The 24,688-nt window shown below is 35.8% G+C and overlaps 1 protein-coding gene across 16 annotated transcripts in view; it reads left to right on the top strand.

Moving 5' to 3' along the window:
* The window catches only part of EXOC2 (exocyst complex component 2), a 206,102-nt gene that overhangs the window by 56,756 nt on the left and 124,658 nt on the right, over nt 1-24,688 (top strand). For 15 of the 16 annotated variants that reach the window (XM_036257405.1, XM_036257404.1, XM_036257407.1 and 12 more), the window contains 2 exons: nt 854-1,030; nt 12,198-12,324. In XM_036257405.1, the coding sequence (XP_036113298.1) occupies nt 854-1,030; nt 12,198-12,324 (304 nt within the window). Of the gene's footprint in view, nt 1-853; nt 1,031-12,197; nt 12,325-13,149; nt 13,235-24,688 lie in introns of those variants that run through there. The other variant, XM_036257413.1, reaches the window with a different exon arrangement.

Here is a 24,688-nt window from a genome sequence, read left to right as displayed (position 1 = left end):
TGGTATATCGGTCTTCTGCCTGGGGTCATGTCTTCTTGACTAAAAAGTCTTTCAGTGCCTCCCTGTTAGGTTACTACCTAAATTGTAATTTACGTGGAACCGGGGCCTGAGATACCAGGCAGGAGTTGACCTGTTTGGAGTGCCAGTTTATTGTGAAAGCAGAATGTAATGACAGTGTCATTAGGGGAACAGTAAGGCTGCATGAACTGTCTTTAGAGGAATAATGAGCAGATATGAAAAGTGAAATAGTGAGCCAGTAATTAATTCCTGAGAATATTTGCTGGATTTGCCAGATTCCAGGCAATGCCTAAAATAAATTATTTTAGTTCATTCTGTTATACCATGTATAATTGAACACTCGTAAAACTATATGCAAATTATTTTTAGGAAGAATTTTATATCAATAACTTAGAATTTTAGAATTCTATATCCTTTAGAATTTTATATTAGTAACTTAGACTTCTAATAACAATAACTTCCCTTCTAATATCCATGAAAGCAATTTAAGATTCTCATAGTCTAAGTAATTTAGAATGCCTACACATTATTATTATGGGCATTACTATCTAATTCCATTGATGTTTGAAGAAACTTAAATATAATCTAAAAGAAGTCTTAAATATTTGAGTAAAAAGATTAGATAAAAGTCATTAGAGACAGTTGTATATTTGCAAATAATATTGGGTATATTCCATAATACAAATAATATTGAACAAGGAAATGTTATTTCTATATTTATTTTTCAGTTCTTGAAAAGGCCTGGTATTACTAAGAGGAGAAAGAAGAATTGTCTTTTTATGTAATAGACATGATTAATTCTTATCATTGTTCTTTTAAATTTTGTTATTTTCAGGTTTGACAATTTGTGGACATAATTGCCTCCTGACAGCAGAATGGATGTCTGCAAGTAAAATAGTATGTCGTGTGGGACAAGCCAAAAATGACAAAGGAGACATAATTGTCACAACCAAATCAGGTGGCAAAGGAACCTCAACAGTCTCTTTCAAGCTACTCAAACCTGAAAAAATAGGTATCAATTTCCATGATGTTATTCTGAAGATGAAAATAAAAATGGGGTTGTCTTTTAAAATTTAAACCTGGTAGATTAGTCTAATATTTACCTATTATTATATCTCATTGACTTAGATTGTTTATGTTTATTTTAGCAGGAATAGCATATTGGTTAAAATTCACGTTACCTTTGGAAAGGCATCTAAGGGTGATGATCCTGACAGAACTGTCATTCTAAATCCTTTATAAAATCTGTTCATTTAACATTTTGATATGATAATTTTAGTTCCCTGCTCTTGAATACATTTCTTCTTGAATTTCATTTTTGTTTTTCTGTTATATGATTAAAATTTGAGGTGAAATATCCTCCTGATTCGACCAAATTAGCAATAATATTTTCTAAATCATATGCTCTTTTCTTTCATTTTCTCTATCCTTTCAGTTCTGGACAAAATGTTGCTTGATCTTGAGGTACCTTTAACCCTTCAAACTAAAAATAACTATTGTACCCCACAGCACTTTGCATGTTACATTTTTACACACTTAACACCGGCTTTCTCAGATTAGAGTAAGAACTTGGGTCTAAAGAGCCAGACTCTGAATAATAATCTGGTCTCTAGCACTATCTGTGGAACTTCAGTACCTACTTTCTCTGTAGGTAAAAATGGAATAATCATATTACCTACCTTATAGGATTAAATGAGTTAAAAGTTACATGTAAAGTGCTTAGCATAGCATCTCTTACACAAAGTAAGTGTTCAATAAATTAATAATTTTTTAATTTAAAATTTTCTTTTTTTAAATTAAATTTATTGGGGTGACATTAGTTAATAACATTATATAACTTCCAAGTGTGTAATATATTTGACCTTTTTTACTCTTATCAACCTCTCCCCCATACCCTGTTCCCTCAGGTAACCACCATACTGTTGTTTGTGTCTGTGAGTTTGTTTTGTTTGTTCATTTGTTGCTTTCTATTTTATTGCCTACATATGAGTAGTATTCTATTATATGTATGAACCTCATCATCTGTATTCAGTCATCCATCAAAGGACACTCTACGTTGTTTCCACATCTTGGCTATCCTGTATAATGGTGTGATGAACATAGGGATACATATATCTTCATGCATAATTTTCAAATTATTAGGGTAGATATGCAGAATAGGGATTGCTGGGTCATATGCTAGCTCTATTCTTAATTTTTTGAGGAACCTGTATACTGTTTTTCATAATGGTGACAACATGGATAGATCTTGAGAATATCATGCTAAGTGAAATAAGTCAGATAGAAAAAGTCAAGAATGATATAATTTATATGTGGGATATAAAACTGAAAGTAACAAATGAACAAACAGAATCTTACAGACACAGACAACAGGGGAGGGGGTTGGGGGGATCATAAGGGTAAAGGGGGTCAATATATGGTCATGGAAGAGGATTTGACTTTGGGTGGTAAGCATACAATGCAATATGTAGATCATTTATCATGGAATTGTACACTTGAAACTTATATAATTGTATCAACCAATGTCACCCCAATGAATTTAATTAAAAAATAATTTAACCCTGGCCGGTTTGGTTCAATGGTTAGAGTGTTGGCCTGCGAACTAAAGTGTTGCACGTTCAATTACGGTCAAGGGCACATACCTCAGTTTCGGCTCTGTCCCTGGCCCTGGTTGGGGTGGTGCGGGAGGCAGCCAGTCTATGTCTCTCTCCATCTCCCTCTCCCTCTCTCTCCCCCTCACTGCTCCTCTCTCCCCCTTTCTCCCTCTTTCCCACTCTGTCTGAAGATAAATGAAAAAATATCCTCAGGTGAGGATTTAAAAAAATATTAAAAAAAAATTCTTACTAGCACTGTATAAGGTTCCTTTTTCTCCACATCTTCTTTAACACTTGTTATCTCTTGTTTTATTGATAATAACTATTCTAACAGGTGTTAGGTTATCTCATTGTGGTTTTGACTTGCATTTCTCTATAGCTAGTGAAATTGAGCATCTTTTCAAATACCTGTTGATCATTTGTATGTCTTTTTGGGAAGAGTTCAAGTCCTCTACCCATTTTTCAATTGGAACAATTTTTTGTTGTTACTGAGTTGTATGATTTCTTTATATATTTTGGATAATAGCCTCTTATTGGAGGTATCCTTTGCAAATATTTTCTCCCATTCAGTTGGTTGCCTTTTTGTTTTGTTGATGGTTTCTTTTGTGTGCAGAAGCTTTTTAGTGTGATGTTAAGTCCCATCCATTTATTTTTGATTTTACTTCCTCTTGTCTTTGGGGTAAAATTCATAAAATCCTCTCTAAGACCAAGGTCCATAAGTTTAGAACCTATCTTTTATGTATTTTACTGTTTCAGATCTTATATTTATGTATTTGATTCATTTTGTGTTACTTTTCATGTAAAATAGCATTGCTGCATAGCAGTCTAGTTTCATTATTTTTTTTTATCCTCACCCAAGGACATATTTGTATTTATCTTCAGATAGAGCGGGAGGAAGAGAGGGAGGAAGAGACAGACAGAAACATTGATGTGAGAGAGACACGTCAACTGGTTGCCACCCACATGACTTCAACCAGGGCCGGGGACAAACGGCAACCGAGGTGCTCTTAGCGGAAACCAAACCCAGTACTCTCTGGTCCACGGGCCAGTTCTCTAACTGCTGATCCAACCCAGCCAGGGCTTTTTTTTTATTCTTACCTGAGGACATTTTTCCATTTTTTGTTCAGACAGAGTGGGAGGGGGAGAGAGAGAGAGAGAAACATCGATGTGAAAGGTACACATTGAGTGGTTGCCACCCACACGACCCAACCAGGGCCGGGGGCAAACTGCAACTGAGGTACGTGCCCTTAGCGGGAACCGGACCCAGGTCTCTCTGGACCACAGGCCGACCCTGTAACCACTGAGCCAAACTGGCCAGGGCCCAAGGATTTTTAAAAAATAATAATTTTTCCTTATTGATTTTAGAGAGAGGAAGGAAGAGAGAGAGAGAGAGATAGAAACATCAATGAGCGAGAACATTGATTGGCTGCCTCCTGCATGCCCCACACTGGGGATCAGGCCTACAACCTGGGCATGTGCCCTGACCAGGAATTGAACCCTCAACCTCTTGGTTCATGGGTTGGCACCCACCCACTGAGCCACACCAGCCGGGCTGGTTTCATTTTTTTTGCATGTTGCTTTCTAATTATCCCAGCACCATTTATTGAAGAACCTATCTTTTCTCCATTATATGCTATGTATGGCTTCTTTGTTGAAAATTTATTGCCCATACATATGGGTTTATTTCTGGGCTCTCCGTTTTGTTCCATTGGTTTTATGTATCTTAAGAAAATACCATGCTGTTTTGATTATTGCAGCTTTGTAGTATCATTTGAAATCGGAGTGTGATACATCCAACTTTGGTCTTCTTCCTCAGAATTGCTTTGGCTACTCAGGGTCTTCTGTGGTTCTATACAAATTTGGGGATTTTTTATTAGTTTTATTTCTTTAGAAAATGCCATTGGGATTTTCATGGGGATTGCATTAAATTTGTATATTGCTTTAGGTAATATGGCCATTTTAACTATGTTAATTTTTTAAATTCATGAACGTGGGATATCTTTCCATTTCTTTGTGTTGTCTTCAGTTTCTTTCAACAATGTCTAGTAGTTTTCAGGACAAAGGTCCTTCATATCCTTTGTTAAGTTTATTCCTAGATATTTTATCCTTTTTGTTGCAATTGCAAATGGAATTGTTCTCATTTTTTTTCTGAAATTTAATTTTTAGTAGATAGGAATGCAATGAATTTTTTACACTGATTCTATATCCTGCAACTTTGTACTTGTTTATTGTATCTAAAAGTTTTGGTGGCATCTTTAGGGTTTTAATTATAAAGAATTATTCGAAATAGCCAATCAGAGAAAGACAAATAACACATGATCTCACTTATTTGTGGAATATAATGAACAAAATAAGCTGATATAAATAAAATAGACCCAGAGACATAGAAAGGAGTACGGTTCAGACTGACAGACCTCATACAAGGGGGTGGGGGGAGATGGATGAGATAAACCAAAGAACTTATATACATGTAAACGTAACCAATGGACATAAACAACAATGCTGGGGTGTTGGGAGGGCGGGATGGGGAGGAGGGTGTCTTTGGGGGGAAAAGGAGAAACATCTGTAACAAAAATAAATTAATAAAAATTTGAAAAAAAAGAATTATGTCATCTGCAAAATGTGACAGTTTTACTTTTTCCTTTCCAATTTGGATGCCTTTTCTTTCTTTCTCTTACGTGATTCATCTGACTAGGTACAACTGTTATTATGTTGAATAACTGGTGAAAGTGGACATCCTTGTCTTGTTCCTGATTTAGAGGAAGGGTTTACCATATATGGTCTTTATTATGTTTAGGTAATTTCTTCTATACCCATTTTATTGAGTGTTTTATTAATAATAAATGTATATTGTTTCTTGTCAAATGCTTTCTGTATTTTTTTATTTCATCATATAATTTTTCTCACTTATTTTGTTAATAGGGTGTATAATATTCATCTGTTTGTATATGTTGAACCATCTTTGCACCCCTGGGCTCAATCCCAATTGATTGTGATGTATTATCTTTTTTTTTTTTTTAATCCTCACCTGAGGATAATTTTCCATTGATATTTAGATAGAGTGGGAGGGAGGGAGGAAAATGGAGAAACATTGATGTGAGAGAGACACATCGATTGGTTACCTCCCGCATGGATCCAACCTGTAACTGAGGTGTGTGCCCTTGACCGGGAATTGAACCTGCAACTCTTTGGTTTGCAGGCCCAATGCTCAAACCACTGAGCCAAACCAGCCAGACGTATTATCTTTTAAATGTCTTGTATTAAATTTGCTAGTAATTGTTTAGGATTTTTGCATCTATATTCATCAGAGATACTGGCCTGTAATTTTGTTTGTGTTATGTTTCTGTATCTGGTTTTGGTATCAGGGTAATGTTGGCCTCAAAAAATGAGTTAAGAAGTTTTGCCTCTTTTTTAATATTTTGGAAGAGTGAGAAGGATAAGTATTAAATTTTCTTCGAATGTTTGGTAGAATTAATTGAAGCCATCTTGTCTTGGGCTATTACTTTTTGGAAGGTTTTTAATGACTTTCAGTTTTCTTACTGTTGATTAGTTTATTTAGATTTTCCAATTCTTCATGATTCTATCTAGGAAAGTTATATATCTCTAACAACTCGTCTGTTTCTTCTAGATTATTGAATCTGGTGGCATATAGCCATTCATAGTATTCTTGTACCTTTTCCTCTTTCATTTCTGATTCGAGTTTTTTCTTTTTTTTTTTCTTAGTGAGTCTAGCCAGAGGTTTGTCAATTTTATTAACCTTTTGAAATAACCAGCTCTTTGTTGCATTAATTTTTGTATTGTCTTTTTGTTCTCTATTTCATTTATTTCTTCTCTAATTTTTATTATTTTTTTCCTTGTAGTGACTTTGGGCTTCGTTTTATTTTTTTCCTCCCTAGTTCTTTAAGGTGAAATATTAGGTTGCTTATGTGAGATTTTTCTTGTTTCTTATGGTAGGCTTGTAATGATGTGAATTTCTCTTTCATTACTGCTTTGGGTGTATCCTCCAAATTTTTATATATCATATTGTCATTCTTTTTTGTCTTTATATATCTTTTCATCTCTTCATTCATATCTTCTTTGACCAAGTTATTGTTTAGTAGCATACTTTTTTATCTCCACACATTCTTTACTTTCTTTTTGCAGTTGATTTCCAATTCAAAGCATGGTGGTCAGAGAATTGGTATGTTGTCAGTCTTCCTAAATTTGTTGAGGCTAGTTTTGTGCTCCAACATATGTCTGTCCTTGAAAATGTTGCATGTGCACTGGAGAAGACTGTATCTATACTCTGGTGTTCTCAGATGAAGAGCTCTGTAAATATCAATTATGTCCATTTGTTGTAATGTGTTATGTAAGGCTGATATTTCCTTATTGCTTTTCTGTTATGATGATCTGTCTATTGCTGTCAGTGGAGTATTTAGGTACCCTACTATCATTGTATTTTTGTCAGTTACTACCCTTAATTTTGTTAGTAGTTGCTTTATATACAGGGGTGGGGCAAAAGTAGGTTTACAGTTGTTCATATGGAAAATAATAAAACAATTAATAAATAATAATACAAGAATAAACTCTAGCCCTGACTGGTTTGGCTCAGCGGTTAGAGCATTGGCCAGTGGACTGAAGAGTCTCAGGTTCGATTCCTGGTCAAGGGCATGTATCTTGGTTGCAGGCCTGACCGTGCTGTGCAACAGGCAACCAATTGATGTGTCTCTCACATCGATGTCCCCCCGCCTCTCTGCCTCCCCGACTTCCACTCTGTCTAAAAATGAGTGGAAAAAATATCGTTGGGTGAGGATTAAAAAAAAAAGAATAAACTCTATTTCATGTGCACCAAGGTTGGGTGCATAGGTTTTTGGGTTTTTTTTATCCTCACCGGAGGACATTTTTGCATTTATCTTCAGATAGAAAGGGTGGGGGGAGGGAGAGAAAAACATCGAGGAGAGAGAGACACATCGACTGGTTGCCACTCACACGACCCCAACCAGGGCCGAGGACAAACCGCAACTGAGGTACATGCCCTTAGCGGGAACCAAACCCGGGACTCTCTGGTCTGCAGGCCCACACTCTAACCACTGAGCAAAACCAGCCAGGGCAGGTGCTTATGTTTTAATATGTTGCATCTTTTTGATGGATTGTCTTTTCTATCATTATAAAATGTTCATCTTTTTCTTTTTTATCTTGAAACCTAGTTTGTCTGATAAAATACAGCCCACACCACTTTTCTCTGGATGTCGTTTACTTGGAGTATAATTTTACACCTCTTTGCTTTGAGTCTGTATTTGTGTTTGCAGTTGAGATGTGTCTCTTAAAGACAGCATAAAATTAGGTTTTGTTTTTTGATCCATCCCACTACTTAGTGTATTAATTGGTGATTTAAGTCCATTTATATTTATGGTGATTATTGATATATGAGAATTTCCTATAGCCATTTTATCTTTTGTTTTCTGGTGGCTGTGTCTTCATTTTTTTTATCTTTTTCTCCCTTGCCTTTCTTTATTTTAATTTTGTGGTATGATTTTTTCCCCCCCTCCATTTCCCCCTTATTTATGTATATGTCTCATTTCTAGATTTCTTTTTTGTGGTTACCATTAGGGTTATACAAAAAAAAGTTTCATATGTACAATTGTTTTTTCCCTTTGATTGCATCTTATCTCCATTTACCTGTGGAAGTTCATTCTCCGCCACCCCCACCCCTTTTATGTTTTTGTTGTACAAATTATCCCTGTGCATTGATTTCTAAGTAGGAGTAGCTATTGTCTTTTCTTTTAATGTTTTTGTCTCCTTTTACCTTTGTGTTATATTTAAGTGTTTAATGCCCTATTCTGAACAAGGGTTGAGATTTCCTGCTTCTGTCTGTTAGTCATTTTGCTCATAGTTTTATATCCTTTTGTTTTAAGTAGATTACCTTTCAGCATTTGTTGTAATGCAGGTCTTGTGGTCAGTTCCCTCAGCTTCTTTATGTCTGGAAAACCCTTTATTTTTTTTCTTCATATCTAAAGCATAACTGCTGGATACATTTTTTGGCTTGTGATTTCTCACTTTGAATATTTGATTTCTCTATTTTCTACCTTTAGGGTTTCTTCTGAAAAATCTGATAATAATCTTTATGGGATTTTCTTTATGGGTTACCATCTTCTTTTCTCTTGCTGTCATGAGAATTCTTTGTTGTTAGTTTTTGACAACTTTAATATACTGTGCCTTGGAGTAGGCTTTTTCGGATAGAGATAATTAGGTATTCTGTTAGCTTTATGGATTCAGGGATCCGGTTCTTTCTATAGGGAAATTCTCATGGATTATTTGTTTGAATAGGCTTTCTGTTTCTCCTCTTGCTTTTCTTCTGATATATTCTTTATTCTTATATTACTGTTTCTAATAGAGCCTGATAGTTCTTTTAGAATTCTTTCAGTTTATTTTTGTTTGTTTTTTTTTTACTCCAAGTTTCTCCTTCTTCCACCTTAGTCATTTCTAGATGACTACTTCTATATCAGTAATTCACTCCTCTATCTGGTCAGCTCTATTGCCTAAGCTTGCTAGTTAATTGTTCATTGTTTCTAAGATTTTTTTCAGCTCCAGAATTTGTTTTGTTTTTTAGTTCTCTTTGGTGAAGTACTCCTTTTGTTCATTGATTTTATTTCTGAGATTATTGAATTGCTTTTCTAAGTTTTCTTGTATCTCATTGAGTTCTTTTAGAACTGCAATCTTGAATTCTCTGTTATTTAAATCACAGTGTTTCATGTCTTAAGTTTATTTTCTGGAGTTTAAAAAAAATTTTTTGAGTTCCCTTGTTCCCTTGGTTAGTCATTGTGCTTGATGGATTGTTTCTCTGCCTGCACATTTGTGGGAATGAAAAATTTTTTTTAAGTTATTTGACCTTTCCCTGTTTAGCAGGTTGATAAGTAGATGTCTTTCTTTTGTTTTCCAGTAGGTGGTGCTAAAGCACAAGTTTTCATTTTTTCTTGTCTGCACTGCTGGGGCTTCTAGGACCTTTGTGCGCAGTATAGCCTGGGCCATGGAATATTCCTGGTATTTTCTGAGGAGGTGGGTGACCCTGCCCCACCTGAGTCTTTAGGCACCACTCCTGTGGATGCAAAGTGGTGGGCTGTGGCCTGGCCGGTATGGCTCAGTGGATCGAGCATCGTCCCATGCACTGAGAGATTCCTGGTTCGATTCCTAGTCGGGGCACATGCCCAGGATATGGGCTTGATCCCCAATATGGGGTCTGCAGGAGGCAGCCAATTGATGTTTCACTCTCAATGTTTCTTTCTCTCTTCCCCTCTCCCTTCCTTTATCAAAAAAAAAACAGTAAAAAAATATATTTTTTTAAGAAGTGGTGGGCTGTGGGTCTCTGAATGTTCTCAACACTGTCTTCAGGTACCCAGAAGCTGCCAGGCAGGCTATTGTATCTGAGTTGGCCCAGCTGCCTCTACCAGGTTACATGGAGATGGGCGCAAGAGGGTTTGGTGGGGGGAGTGGTTTCATGAGTCCGAGGTTCTGCTCTTCCTCGAGTGTTTAGCCGCAATGAGTACAGACCACTTAGGCTGGAAGTTTTTTCAGCCCTTTGTGATCTTCCAAGTGAGGCTTTCTTTGCCTGCCAGGCCACAGGTGTGGGTGGGTCCCTGCAGCTGTGGAATCCTGTGTCTGGTGCCGGCTGGCTGTAGAGTTCCTTGACTTTTTGTACTGTTTCTCTGCTCATGATCCTGGGCCCAGCCTTAGTGTCAGCCACTGAGACCTGATTGCTTTTCTGCCCTTCCAGTCTTCCAGTGGTGATTGCTCTTCACCCTTCCCTGCTCTGGGCCTCTGAAGTGCCCACGGCTCCCGTCTGTCTTGTCCCTCCCCTTCCTGTCTCCACTGCTGGCTGAGATGTACCCGCCTCCAGGTGTCTCAGTGTGCAGCGTGTTTCTGTGTCAGGTAGGGAACCCTTTGTGGAATTATAGCTGTCCAAGTTGTTGTAACCTAAAGGGGAGAGATCTGGAGGTCCTGGCTTGACTGCCATGCTGCTGACCAATAATTTTAATTTTTCCCATAGCTATTTCTGAGCATGGCCATCCCCACTCCTAAAATAAGAATAATGTTAGATTTGTCTTTTTGGTTCTGTAATGTCTTGCACATGGTCAGTACTTCATTAATATTTGTATAATATAGGAATATCAGAGGTGCAGTTAAACCCAGGCTGTACTTCTCTCTGATATAGAAAAGTAAATAATTTTGTAAATTTTTTTGTTTTCTATCTTAGAGTATAGAGCTTTTCTGCAGCATTATCTTCCTTAAATTCATAGATTTTTTTTAATAAATAGGAATTTAAGGGAAAATTGAATTTAAATATGTACATATATATGTGTATGCATACATATGTACATACATACACAATATTACTATTTTTATTTACTCATTTTTATATTACATCTTTAAAAACAACTGTGAAATTAATTAAGGAACTTGTTTTCTTGAGGAACTTAAAACATTTTGACAGAATCCAGCATCATTTCATGTCATGTTTATACAGCATATAAAGGAAACTTCTGACCTCTTCCCCGCCAGGGCTTAGCACACCGTAGAGTCAATAAAGGATTATCTAACTGAACTCAGAAGTATCTGGACTTGAGCATAACCCCTGACAGTCTCCTGTTGCATCGTGAAAGAAAGTGGGTGTTGATAAAATTGGTTGATCACAAAGGGTCATACATCTAGAAGTTGCCTGAGTTCAAATATCCTTCCTTCATGAAGCCTTCCCAGCCCCCAACACCTCTCTGCTCATTGGCACTTTGCCTATTTTCTCTTGCATCCCAGGTCCGGATGGTAAACTGGTAAGTTATATGCCAAGATGAATGACAAAAGAGCCCAGCAGAGAATATGATACTATTTTCAGAGGTTGTATTTTTTTCACAGGCACTACCCAGTCATTTTTCCTGAATACCAGTCAGTTTCATTACACAAGCTATATGTTCCTTGGAAGGTGTTTGATTTTTTTATAAAAGGAATTGTTGGATATTTTGTTGAATTTACCAAATTAATTGTACTGTTTTTGTTTTTTTGTAAAATGCATTTGTTTTAGCACAACTTTTTATCAGAGGCTCAATTTGTCTTCTCCATTGAGTAATGTGCAATGAAACCATGAGCCAAGAGGTGTTAATTTTGTCTTTTTAAAAATAGACTTTTAGTATTTTTAATTAAGCTGCCAGACATTTAAAAAATTTTGAGCCTTGCCCTGGCCGGTTTGGCTCAGTGGTTAGAGCGTCGGCCTGCGGTCCAGAGAGACCCGGGTTCGGTTCCCGCTAAGGGCGCGTACCTCAATTGCAGTTTGTCTCCAGCCCTGGTTGGTCATGTGGGTGGCAGCCACTCGATGTGTCCCTTTCACGTCGATGTTTCTCTCTCTCTCTCTCTCACTCCCACTCTATCTGAACAAAATATGGAAAAAATGTCCTTGGGTGAGGATTAAAAAAAAAAAATTTTGAGCTTTTGTGCCCTCCAATCCCTTAAAAATTATCTTAGCATGCATTTAGAACGTTAAAAAATAAAGTCATTTGTAAAACTTAGAAAGTACCTGGAGGTGTCTATGTTTTACTGAGGATGTGCTCCTGATTTTGGTAGGTATTTTGGACCAGTCTGCTGTGTGGGTTGATGAAATGAATTATTATGATATGCGTACTGACAGGAATAAAGGAATTCCTCCCTTGTCCCTGCGTCCTGCTAATCCACTTGGCATTGAGATCGAAAAGTGAGTACCATTATTTTCCTTCAGTTTTCTTTATTTTCAGTTGGTGAAAAGTTTTATATACCTAGAGAGTTAAACTCTGAAAACATCAGGGGAGCATGATTTAAGACACCTTCATTATGAGAGACTATTATTATTATTTCTGAAGCCTGGTCAGCTTTGCTGCCAATTGATGTTCCCATTAATTAAAACTTTTGGCTAAAACTACTTACCGCTTTAGTTTTTTGAATTTACATTTTGTGAAGAAGAAAAATATCTTGAAAGTTTTAATAACTGATACTTTAAAATATCAAAATATATTTGACATACAATATTATATTAGTTTTAGTTGTACAACATAGTGATTTGATATTTATATACACCTTATGAAGTAATCACCATTACAAGCCTAGTAACCTGTCACCATGTAACGTTATTATGATGTTCTGTGTATTCCCTGTGACTTATTTATTTTATAACTGGAAATTTGTACCTCTTAATCCCTTCGCATTTTCTGTGCATACTTCCACTCCTTTCCTCTGACAACCCTCAGTTTGTTCTCTGTATCTATGTGTCTGTTTCTGTTTTGTTTATTTTGTTTTTAAATTCCACACATAGGTGAAATCATATGGTATTTGTCTTCCTCTGTCTGACATTTTTTGCGTAGCTTAATATGCTCTAGGTCCATCTATGTTGTCACAGGTGGCAAGATTCATTCTTTTTTATGGCTGAGTAATATTCCATTTTTTAAATCCTCTCCCAAGGATATGTTTATTGATTTGAGAGAGAGAGAGACATCAATATGAGGGAGAAACATTGATCAGTTGACTCTTGTGCGTGCCCCAACAGGGATCGAACCTGCAACCTTATAACTTTTTGGTGTATGAATGATACTCCAGTCAACTGAGCAACCCACCAGGGCTCCATTTTGTGTGTAAGTGTGTGTGTATGTATAACTCCTTTATCCACTTATCTATCCATAGACACATAGGTTACTTTTATATCTTGGCTATTGTAAATAACACTGCAGTAAACATAGGAACGCATATACTGTTTTTTATAGTGGCTGCCCCAATTTACAGTTTCACAGCACTTGTTTGAATAACTAATACTTTTAATAAATAAGAGAATTAATCCATTTTCTAGAGTTGGTAAGTTTAAATATTTAGGTGTTACTTGAAATAAAAAAGGATTTCCCATGTGCTTGGTATTTGGGAAATATTTTAGAATAATTAGGCCCAGTGTAGTCTTTCGTTTTGTTTAAAACCCTTACCTATACTTCATACTTAATTTAGACTTATTTACTAGAATTGTGGCAACTGATATCTTTTAAGATGTCTTATAACCAAATCTAGAATTTTCTTTTTTTAACCCCTAGAACAGTGTTTCAGTAAGTTTTATAATTAGTACCTTTATCCTTACATCTTAGTCAGTTCTTCTACCACTTTGATTGTGTCTTATTTTCTGGGTTAGTGATTCTACTTATAAAGTGATATACAGTGTGTTTCTCTATAAAAACTTACTGACGGTGACAAATTTGTTCTCCTAACACTGTAACTATAGCTTTATTTTAGGTTTTTCTAGGAATGGAAAAAATTCTCCACTAACCTATATATTTAAATTTGAAGCTTACACTTGAACACCATTAGTAATCGAAACAGTAAGCTTCTTTTTCACCAGCTGGGGTTTACCCCTTGCTGAGAAGGAGGCATCAAGTCTTGACATTATCATGTGTTGAAAAAAATCCTTGGGTATAGCAGCTTTTAGTTAGCTTGGGCTGTTCCAAGTCACATCTTGGAGCTTGTTGGCAGTATGGGTCATTTTGAAGCTGTTTTAAAGTTTTCAGTGCTCTATAAATTAAGAGTTTAAGAATTGAGAAAGTCCAGAAAGGAATGGTAATTGCTAGATATTTATTTGAGCACAGTTTCAAGCATGAATAGACTTTGCAATTGATTGTAAAACTTTTACGGCCTGCTTCAGTACTCTGAAAAGCCAGTTAATTTCATTCCAAGCTCTGCCACAACAGAAGTGTAGAGCAAGAGGGACCTTTTGATTGTTCTTTCATAAAGAAGAACTAGTATTTTACATGGGCACAGGAGTGTAAGAATATTGTATGAATTTTATACAAGTGTTAGACAAAACTATCAAAGTTAGTATTAAATTGGATGCTTGCTATCATAAAGTGAATTTCCTTATATTTTAGTTTGGCTTATAACCCATCCCATCTTTGATCTCTTTACCTTCTCATGTCCTCTCACCTTTTGTCTTTATTTCCCCTGTTATTGCTTCTACCCACAAAGGTGTTTGACTTGAACTCTCTCTAATATCATTTTAAAAAAATGGGTTTCGGGATAATAATATTTATGTCTTAGATATTGTTGGTAACAACAGCCAGGAATAATGGCACTAAAAGTGGTCAGTGCTTTAAAATTTCTCTTTTCTTCTCTGAGAGGTAGTTTGATTTAGTCTGGAGACAAACTTTCTCAGTATAAATCATAGCTCGAGCAGTTATTGGCCATATGACCTTGAGCAGTTTCTTCACTTCCCTTTGCTTTAGTTGGAGTACTTGTGTCGTAGGATCGTTGTGAGGATTCAGTGAGTGAATAGTGCCTTAGAAAGATGTCTCACTCATAGCAAGTGCTTAAGAAGTGTTAGTCATTATTTCTGTGAGTTTTTTGCTCTTCATATATATGTGCTATTCAATGCTCTGTCACTTAGGAAAAATAATCTCTTTTTTAATGATTATTAAGATGTCAGGATAATAAATTGTATTAAAATCTAAAAGAGGTCCTGGCCGGTTTGACTCAGTGGTTGGAGCATCAGCCTGCGGACCAAAGAGTCACAGGTTCAATTCCAGTCAAGGGCATGTACCTCAGTTGTGGTTTGTCCCCGGCCCTGGTCGGGGTCCTGTGGGAGGTGGCCAGTCGATGTGTCTCTCACATCTATGTCTCTCTTTCCTTTCTTCCTCCCTCCCACTTTGTTTGAAGATAAATAGAAAAATATCTTCGGGTAAGAATTTAAAAAAAAGAAATCTTAAAAGAGGATTATGTATAGTAATTCAAGGAGAGTTTAAATGGTGATAAAATTAGCAATATTTCTTTTGAGCTGTTACTTAAGTTTGAGTAATATTTGCTCAGCCATGGGATAATTAAAGGAGTTTTTGAAAAGGTAAAGTCATGGCTCTCATACATGCATGAAATGAACATGTGTCAGAGCTTTTATTAGTTCATTAGTTAACAGGAAGACCAGTAAAATATTAAAACCAGTTCAAAGGAAATTCCAGAGAACAGACATGAATAGGCAATGAGGAATGCTAAAAGATGCAAAACTGGCCACTTCTACTGGGTGGTAATTAGTTGCATTTTCACCTGACAGGTATTTCTGTGGCCAGGCATCTCCGCTCACTATCAGCTCTCCACAAGTTGACTTTTGTTTCTATAACAGAATTGCAAAAGAGAAACAAAGAAAGGCACAGATCTTTATAGCATCCGAAAACACTGGGAAGACCCTCCAGACAGGGGAAGGGCAGGCAGTAACCATTTTTGTCTGCTTAAAGTTTTTACAATTTTCTCAGTTGAAAGAAAGGATAGACATATGAAGAAGCAAGAAAATAAAAGGTGAAAGTGGGAACAGTTATAAAAACCAAGAGAAGAGAATGTTTTTGATTAGAAAAATGCTTGTCCAGTTTTGTTTTGTTTTAATACTGTCAAGAAGAATACATTTATTTTATTGAACTTCGACCTTGGATAGAGAGTTCTTATTTTAGAAATAGAAGAAAACAGGAAAGGAAAAGCAGATGTTAAAATACTGGTGGTATGGATTTTATTTACCTGACTCATTATTTTTTGATAAAAGCTTTGGTCTCCATAGAGAATGATGTTACATATAGATGAGAATCCCTAAGAGCATTTTTAAAAACTATCTCTCTTTTATTTCTGTTTATTAACGATATTTGGGGGTTGCTTTTATAATTAAAAGGGGTTTTAATAATATTTGCTTGTTAAAATAATATTAATAGAGAAGTTTTGAAGAATTATGATTGCCTGTTATAAAATACTGTACTGTGATCCTGATGGATTATCAGATTAAAGTGGTGGTAAGGAGCTCTTTAGAAGATGAATTAGCTCCTGGGAATTGCATGGTGAATGTTTATGGAAATTCTCTTTAGCTGATAGCCATGTACAGTGTGAAACAATGAGGGGTCCTGCTGATAGCCATGTACAGTGTGAAACAATGAGGGGTCCTGCTGATAGCCATGTACAGTGTGAAACAATGAGGGGTCCTGTAGGGTTTTGGCTAGTTCATCTGAATATGAAAAAGCAAGTGATAATAACAAAAAATAGTTTCCCTGTGACTCTTTGGAGTGAGTCAGAGTTTAATAAGCATTTTATTGGTGTACCTAACATGCATACTGTCTTTCAGCCCACAAGTTTAACAACTGGCATTTATTGGCCTCTTTACACTACTAAAGTCATTCATATTCCTAAATTTTAACTGATGTTTTGCACACATGGTGCCTTGACCCTTATAAAAAATGATACTAATTGCTCAGAAAAAAATAACTTCACTTTGAACTGAGACTACAGTTTGCTTGTAAACAGCCTCAAGTAATTTTGGAGGGAGGAAGGGAGAGAGAGGGAGAGACACTTCGATCGGTTGCCTCCATTACGCACCCTGACTGGGGATCGAACTCCGCAACCTAGGTATGTACTCTTAGTGGGAATCAAACCTGCAACCTTTTGCTGTGCAGGAGGACAGTCTAACAATCTGAGCCACCTACCGGACTATTTATTATACAGATTGTCACAAATGTATGTATTCTTTGCATGGCTTAAAGTGTTATGTGGACAAATTAAACTGAAAAAGAAGGTAAAAACAGGTTCATATTAAATAAAACGTTAACTAGGTTTCATTTCTTAAAATAATATTTGCCTAATATAAGAATATGTATAAATAATGTTTTTGGAGATAGTAAATGTTTGGGAGTGAGGGCATAGAATGAAAGCCCTCTGTCTTTTTTGCCTCTGTCTTTGTATGATTTATAACTCTTTGTGAAACTGTTACCTGGGAATGGCTATCTAGAGTAGTCAATTGATGTACCACTAATAGCTGTTTTATTTTCACATGGGCTTTATGGGCAATACAAATGTAATTTTCTTCTTGTCAGTTTGGCTTTCCAATAAAAAGAAAAAGTGACCACTTCCTAAATTTGGAAAACAAAGGTGGCAAAGTAGTTCTTTGTATGAGTGTAGAAGAGAGGAGCCTTGGATAAATTTATCTTTTAGAAATTTCTTAGAAACAAATTTGTGGTTTGTGATACAGTGCTCAAGTCCAGAAATTATATCAGACCAAAAAGAAAAGAAGGAAAGAAAAAAAAAAATCAACACACGAGCAATCAAAAACAAAAAAGTTCATAATATTTAATACAACAGAGTGAAAACAATGGTGCTAAAAATTTAATAAAATAATTGACTATAATATACACATTCTCGAAAGGACTAGATAAACCTGCTTTTACTGGGGTTAGCCTTCCCTGCCTTTCACCTTCCCATCTGCCAAATTAAGAAAACATATTCTGTTCACGCTCAGTACAGAGTATGTGGGGTGGTGAGAATTTTTCTCAAAATTATTTTTTATTTTGCTTGTTCATGAGTCATTACTGCAAATTTTTATACTTGAAAGTGAAGCTGCTGATAGGTTAAAAACATTCTTGTTAGTTTTATCTGACCACTCAGTATACCTGGATCTTTCCATGATATGGTCTTAAACCTTTATAGGTTTAGATTTAAATCTGCGCTTATACTGCCACCTAATAGAAAACATGTATTTTAGGGGTGGCAAGAGTTGTCAGCTACTGAATCTTTTATGATTCTTCAATGAAAAGATTTCATGAATTTACAGAGTAGAGTATGTGTTGCTTTCACTCTCCAACTCCATGTTATTAGATCTAAAGTGTAGATTTAATTTGAATTACTCAGAATTTACCTTATTGATGTGTTGAGACATCACTTCACTTGGTGGTTTAGAGCCTATAGTCTTGTTATGGTGAGCAAATGTTTGAGTTCTAACTCTCCATTGACATAGTGCTTCTTTTTACCTAACACTGTTATTAAGACCACTAGCAATTTTCCGCATTCTAAATCAACTCTCCCTCCTCTCTCCCCCTAAATTTCCAACTTTCTAGATTTGTAGTTGTGTTTTTATTTTACATCTAAGATTCTCTGGTTCTTTATTTGACTATAGGAGTACCAGGTTCAAATCTTGACTATTTACATGCAACCGCTCTGAGGCTATTTCCTCAGTGTAATATGGGAATCTAGAACTCACTATGTTGTTATGAGATTCAAATATAATGATATGTATGAAAATAGTCTATAAAATATAAAAAATGAAGTATAACAAATAAAAACAGCAAGTAACATTTATGAGCATGTTGTGTGTCAGAATCTGTTAAGCCTTCCACATGCATTATCTACTATCATCCTTAAACATTCCTAAGAGAAAATGTCATAATCTTGTTTGCCTCATGATAAACGGAACCATAGAGAAGTGATATAACTTCCCCAAGGTTATACAGATAAATCTAGCAAACTTCAAGATTTAGCTCAGAGCCTGTGCTCTAAACCTCGACTTACTACTTTTCCACCCATTATAAACACAGTGATGTCTCATCTCTGCTTTTGCAAATAAGTTTCTCATAGAGCTTAGCTCTTTGCTCTTAGCATTGCCATTTACTGTCTGTTTTTTCCCCAGATTTTCTAGTTCACATTAATTTCGAGGTGTGTATGTAAAAGATCAGTATATTTAGGAATATATTTTGAGATAGAATATTGACTCGGGATGTCTTCAGCTTTAAGTAATAGAAAAAAAAAATTTTGGGCTTAAATATAAAAATTTATTTTCTCACAATATACAAAGTCCAGAGATGGTAGACTCCATGATTAGTTGAATCAGTGACTCAGTAATGTATGTCACCAAGATGTAAGGAACCTGGGTTTACTCTTCTGCTGCCCTTAGCATAACACTGATTTTCTTTATAATTGCAAAATGGCTTTAGCAATTTCTAGTGTTGAAACAATAATAATACACAATAAATGATAAAACACGGTACTATCTAAAGGTAAGAAGCTGCTGTTTTTTTGTTTCTCTTTAAAAGTATGGAGACTTGTCCTAGAAATGCTCCAGTAGATCTTTTCTCAAGACATCATTGGTCGAAACAAGATCTCTTAATAAATAGCAAGAGAAATGTGAAAAGCATGATTGGCTTAGGATAGCTGGCATTTATTCAGGGAAGGTACTAGGGACAAGCTATATGGGACTGTTTTGTCTGAGAGGCTAGAGAATGAATATTGGTTCACTAGTCAACAGTGGACTTAATTGTGTGATTTGGAGCAAATTATTTGACATTTTTTTGTTAGAATTTTGTCATTTTTAATATAATTTCTGTCTTGTTTTTGTAAGTCTGATTCCTAGTATAAGTCTCAATACTCTTTCCAATTTAAATATATATACAAAATTGATAAAGAGTTTAATGTCTTCAGCCCTGGATGGTTTGGCTAAGCAGTTGGAGCGTCGGCCTGTGGACCAGAGAGTCCCTGGTTCGGTTTCCACTAGGGGCACGGACCCCTCTACTCCCCCCAAAAAGAGTTTAATGTCTTCAATAAGAAATCATGAAGTTAACCTAGTCTTGGGGATGATTGGGAGGATTTGGGAACTAGGAGATAGTATTTTGACCAAAAGATCCAACACTTTTCTATGTTTTAAAAATCATTAAAACATTTTATTTTCTTATTTACAGTTGACATACAATAATATTATATTAGTTTCAGGTGTATACCCCAGGATTAGACATGATATAACTTACCAAGGATCATCCTGATAAATATTGTACCCATCTGATATCGTACATTGTTAATAAAATACTGTTGACTATATTTCCTATGTTGTACTTTACATCTTTGTATTCTGTTACTACCAATTTGTATTTCTGAATCCTATCACCTTTTTCACCCAATCTCCCAACCTCCTAACCCCCCTCTCATCTGGCAACCATCAAAATGTTTTTTGTATCTACGAGTCTGTTTCTTTTCTGTTTGTTTGTTTATTATTTATTTATTTTTATTTTTTGGATTCAGTTGTTGATAGGTATGTATTTATTGCCATTTTATTTATATTTTTAAATTTTTAAAAAAATTCTTTTTAAAGAAGACCCTTTAGCATTTTATGTAATACTGGCTTGGTGGTTAGCATTTTTGTGTGTGGGGAGCTCCATATATGTCCTTTGATTCTAAATGATAGCCTTCCTGGGTAGAGTAACCTTGGTTGTAGGTTGTTGCTTTTCATTGCTTGGAATATTTCTTGCCAGTCCCTTCTGACCTGCACAGTTTCTGTTGAGAAATCAGCGGACAGGCATATGGGAACTCCCTTGTAGGTAACTAACTGCTTTTCTCTTGCTGCTTTTAAGATTCTCTCTTGGTCTTTAACCAAGCCTGGAAGACGTAGCATTTCTACTTAATATGTAGAAACAAACATAGGAAGGCAGCCAACATGAGGAGACAGAGAAACATGTCCTAAGTGAAAGAACAGAACAAAACTCCAGAAGAAGAACTAAACAAAATGGAGACAAGCAATCTACTAGATGCAGAGTTCTAAATACTGGTTATAAGGATGTGCATTGAACTTCAGGGAAGAGTGGATGAACTTAAAGAGAATTTCAACGGCGTAAAAAAGGACATGGAAACCATAAAATAGAACCAGTCAGAAATTAAGGATACACGGAATGAAATGAATAATTTACAGGGAATCAACAGTAGAGTAGATGAAGCCAAGGATCAAAACAGTGATTTGGAATATAAGGAAACAAAAAGCACCCAATCAGAACAGCAAAAAGAAAAAAGAAATAAAAAAAAAAAGAGAGAGAGAATAATATAAGGAGCTTCTGGCATAACTTCAAGTGTATCAACATTATATCATGGGGATGCTGAAAGATAAAGAGAAAGAAATTGAAAACCTATTTGAAAAAAATTATGGAAAACTGCCCTAACCTGCTGAAGGAAATAGACATACAGGTCCAGGAAGCACAGAGAATCCCAATCAAGATGAACCTGAGAGTCCCACATCAAGACATAAGATCCAATACTTTTCAAACTCTGCTTGACCCCTTTAGGTGAATAAAGGAGGTATATGTATGAGAACTAACAGTGCATGGGAAATGAGATAGTACTAGGTAGATTAATGCTCCCAGTCTCAGTTTAGAGGTCTGTGGTGGAAACACACGGCCTATCCCAAATGTCTAAGGTACCTCCTCACCACTCACACTAATGGTAGAGCTCAATTTTAGGGTCTTTCACCCCTTCTTCCTCCCACCCTTACCCTGCTAGTGGCATGATCTGTCCATGATGAAGAACCTGTTGAGGCCTGGCCATGCCCCATGTGCTTCGCTTTATTGCCAGAAAACTCCACTGCTGGTGACTATGGGCCCAGCTGTGTTCTGGAATGTGGCCAGGCCTACATATGTTCCCTCTGGAGGAAGAGGGAGATAGGGAGGGACTCCTAGCGTAGGAGAGGGTTTTTTGTTGTTGTTGTTGTTGTTGTTGTTAATTGTTGACACTATTACAGATGTCCCCCACCTTACCTCCCTTTACCCACCTCTGCCAAGCCCCCACCAACCCCTCTCCTATGCTTCACCACTCTGCTGTCTGAGTCCATGGGCTATGAATATGTGTTTTATGGCTACTCTTTTCACCTTTGTTTATGTACTTCCTCAATCACCATCTGCTCTAACATCTGTCATCTGTTCCATGTATCCATGCCTCTGGTTCTAGTTTGTATGTCATTTGTTTTGTTCATTAAGATTCCACATGTAAGTGAGATCATATGGCATTTGTCTTTCTCTGACTGGCTTATTTTACTTAGCATAATAATCTCCAGGTCCATCCATGCTGTCAAAAAAGGTAAGAGTTCCTTTTTTTATAGCCGCATAGTATTCCATTGTGTAAATGTACCACAGCTTTTTATACACTCATCTACTGATGGACACTTAGGCTGTTTCCAGATCTTAGCTATTGCAAATAATGGTGCTATGAACATAAAGGTGTATATATTCTTTCTGATTGGTGTTTTGGGATTCTTACGATATATTCCCAGAAGTAGGATCACTGGGTCAAAAGGCAGTAATATTTTTAATTTATTGAGGAAATGCCATACTGTTTTCCACAGTTACTGCAAAGTCTGCATTCCCACCAATAGTGTACTAAGGTTCCCTTTTCTGCACATCCTTGCCAGTACTTGTTTGTTGATTTATTGATAGTAGCCTTTTTGGCAGGTGTGAGGTGATTCCTCATCTAGTTTTAATTTGCATCTCTCTAATGATTAGTGACGTTGAACTTTTTTTTTTATATGTCTTCTTTAGAGAAATGTTCGTTCAGGTCCTTTGTCCACGTTTAAATTGTACTGTTTGTCTTCCTGGTGTTGAGTTGTATCAGTTCTCAATATATTGTGGAAATTAATCCCTTATTAGATGTATCATTGGCGAATATGTTCTCCCATACAGTAGGTTCTCTTTTCATTTTATTGATAATTTCTTTTGCTGCACAGAAGCTTTTAGGTTTGATGTAATCTAATTTGTTTATTTTTTTCTTTGTTTCCCTTGCCCGAGGACATATATCTGCAAAAATATTGCTATAAGAGATGTCTGATATTTTATTGCCTGTGTCATCTCCTCAGATTTTTATGGTTTTGCAACTTATATTTGAGTCTTTATTCCATTTTTAGTTTATTCTTATATATGATGTTATTTGGTGGTCTAGTTTCATTCTTTTTACACATACTTGTCCATTTTCAAAACTCCATTTATTGGACTGTATTCATTCCTTGTATGCTCTTGTCTCCTTTGTCAAATATTAATTTACCACAAAGGTGTGGATTGGTTTCTGGGCTCTCTGTTCTGTTCCATGATCTATATGCCTATTCTTGTGCCAGTACCAGTCTGTTTTGATTATACTGGCTTTATAGTATTTTCTTATAATTCTTTGTATTTTTGTGGAGTCAGTTGTTACTTTTCCTCTTTCATTCATGATTTTATTTATTTGGGTCCTGTATCTTTTTTTCTTGATGTGTCTGGTTAAACGTTTTGTCAGTCTTGTTTATCTTTTCAAAGAACCAGCTCTTGGTGTATTTCTGCTCTGATCTTTATTATTTCCTTTCTTCTACTCACTTTAGGCTTTGTTTATGGTTCTTTTTTTTTTTTTTAAGTTCCTTTTAGTGTAAGTTTAGATTCCTCATTTGAGATATATCTTGTTTGTTGAGGCAGGCTTCTAATGCTCTGAATTTCCCTCTTAGGACTGCTTTGGCTGTGTCTATTTTTCAGATTGTTGTGTTCTCATTTTCATTTATTTCAAGGTATCTTATGGTTTTTTTCCTTGATCTCATTGTTAACCCATTCATTGTGTACTAGCATGTTATTTAGCCTCTATGTGCTCTTGTGTCTTTTCGTTTATTTTCTTGTGATTGATTTCTAGTTTCATACCATTATGGTTAGAGAACATGCTTGGTATGATTTCAGTCTTCTTAATTTTATTGAGTCTTGTTTTCTGTCCGTTTAACATGTGGTCTAACCAGGAAAATGCTCCATCTGCACTTGAAAGGAATGTATATGCTAGTGCTTTTGAATGCCATGCTCTGAAGATATTAATTAAATCCATCTCATTTAGTGTGTTATTTAAGGCTGCTGTTTTGTTGACTTTTCTCTGAAAGATCTATGTATTGATGTTAGTGCGGTGTAAAATCTATTACTATGACTATATTACTGTCAGTGTTTCCTTTTATGTCCATCAAGGTGTGCTTTTATATATTTATATGCTCTTACGTTGGGTGCTTAAATGTTTACAAGGGTTATATCCTCTTGTTGGGTTGTGACCTTTATCATTATTTAGTGTCCTTTATCTCTTTGTTTTAAAGTCTTTTTTGTCAAATATATATATTGCTACCCTAGCTATTTTTTTTTTTCATTTTTATTTGCACGAAATACCTTTGTCATTCCTTTACTTATAGGCTGTGTGTATCTTTTGTTCTGAGGTGGTCTCTTGTAGACAGCATATATATGGGTTTTAGTGTCTTTTGATAGGAGCATTTAATCCATTTACATTTAAGATTATTATTGATAGGTATTTATTTATTACCCTTTTTTTCTTTGTATCTACACTCCTTTCTCTCTCTAGTTCTTCTTCTTAAAGCAGTCCCTTTAACATTTCTTTCAAAGCTGGCTTGGTGGTAATATACTCCTTAAGCATTTTTTTTGTCTTGTTTTTTTTATTTTAAACAGGGAAGTTCTTTATTTTGCCTTCATTTTAAAAATGATAGCCTTGCTGGATAGAGTAGTTTGGTATTC

The sequence above is a fragment of the Molossus molossus genome, unplaced genomic scaffold, assembly GCF_014108415.1.
Source record: "Molossus molossus isolate mMolMol1 unplaced genomic scaffold, mMolMol1.p scaffold_m16_p_12, whole genome shotgun sequence".
NCBI lineage: Eukaryota > Metazoa > Chordata > Mammalia > Chiroptera > Molossidae > Molossus > Molossus molossus.
The sequence above is the reverse complement of the archived record's forward strand: the minus strand, read 5'-3'. Positions and strand labels throughout refer to the sequence as shown.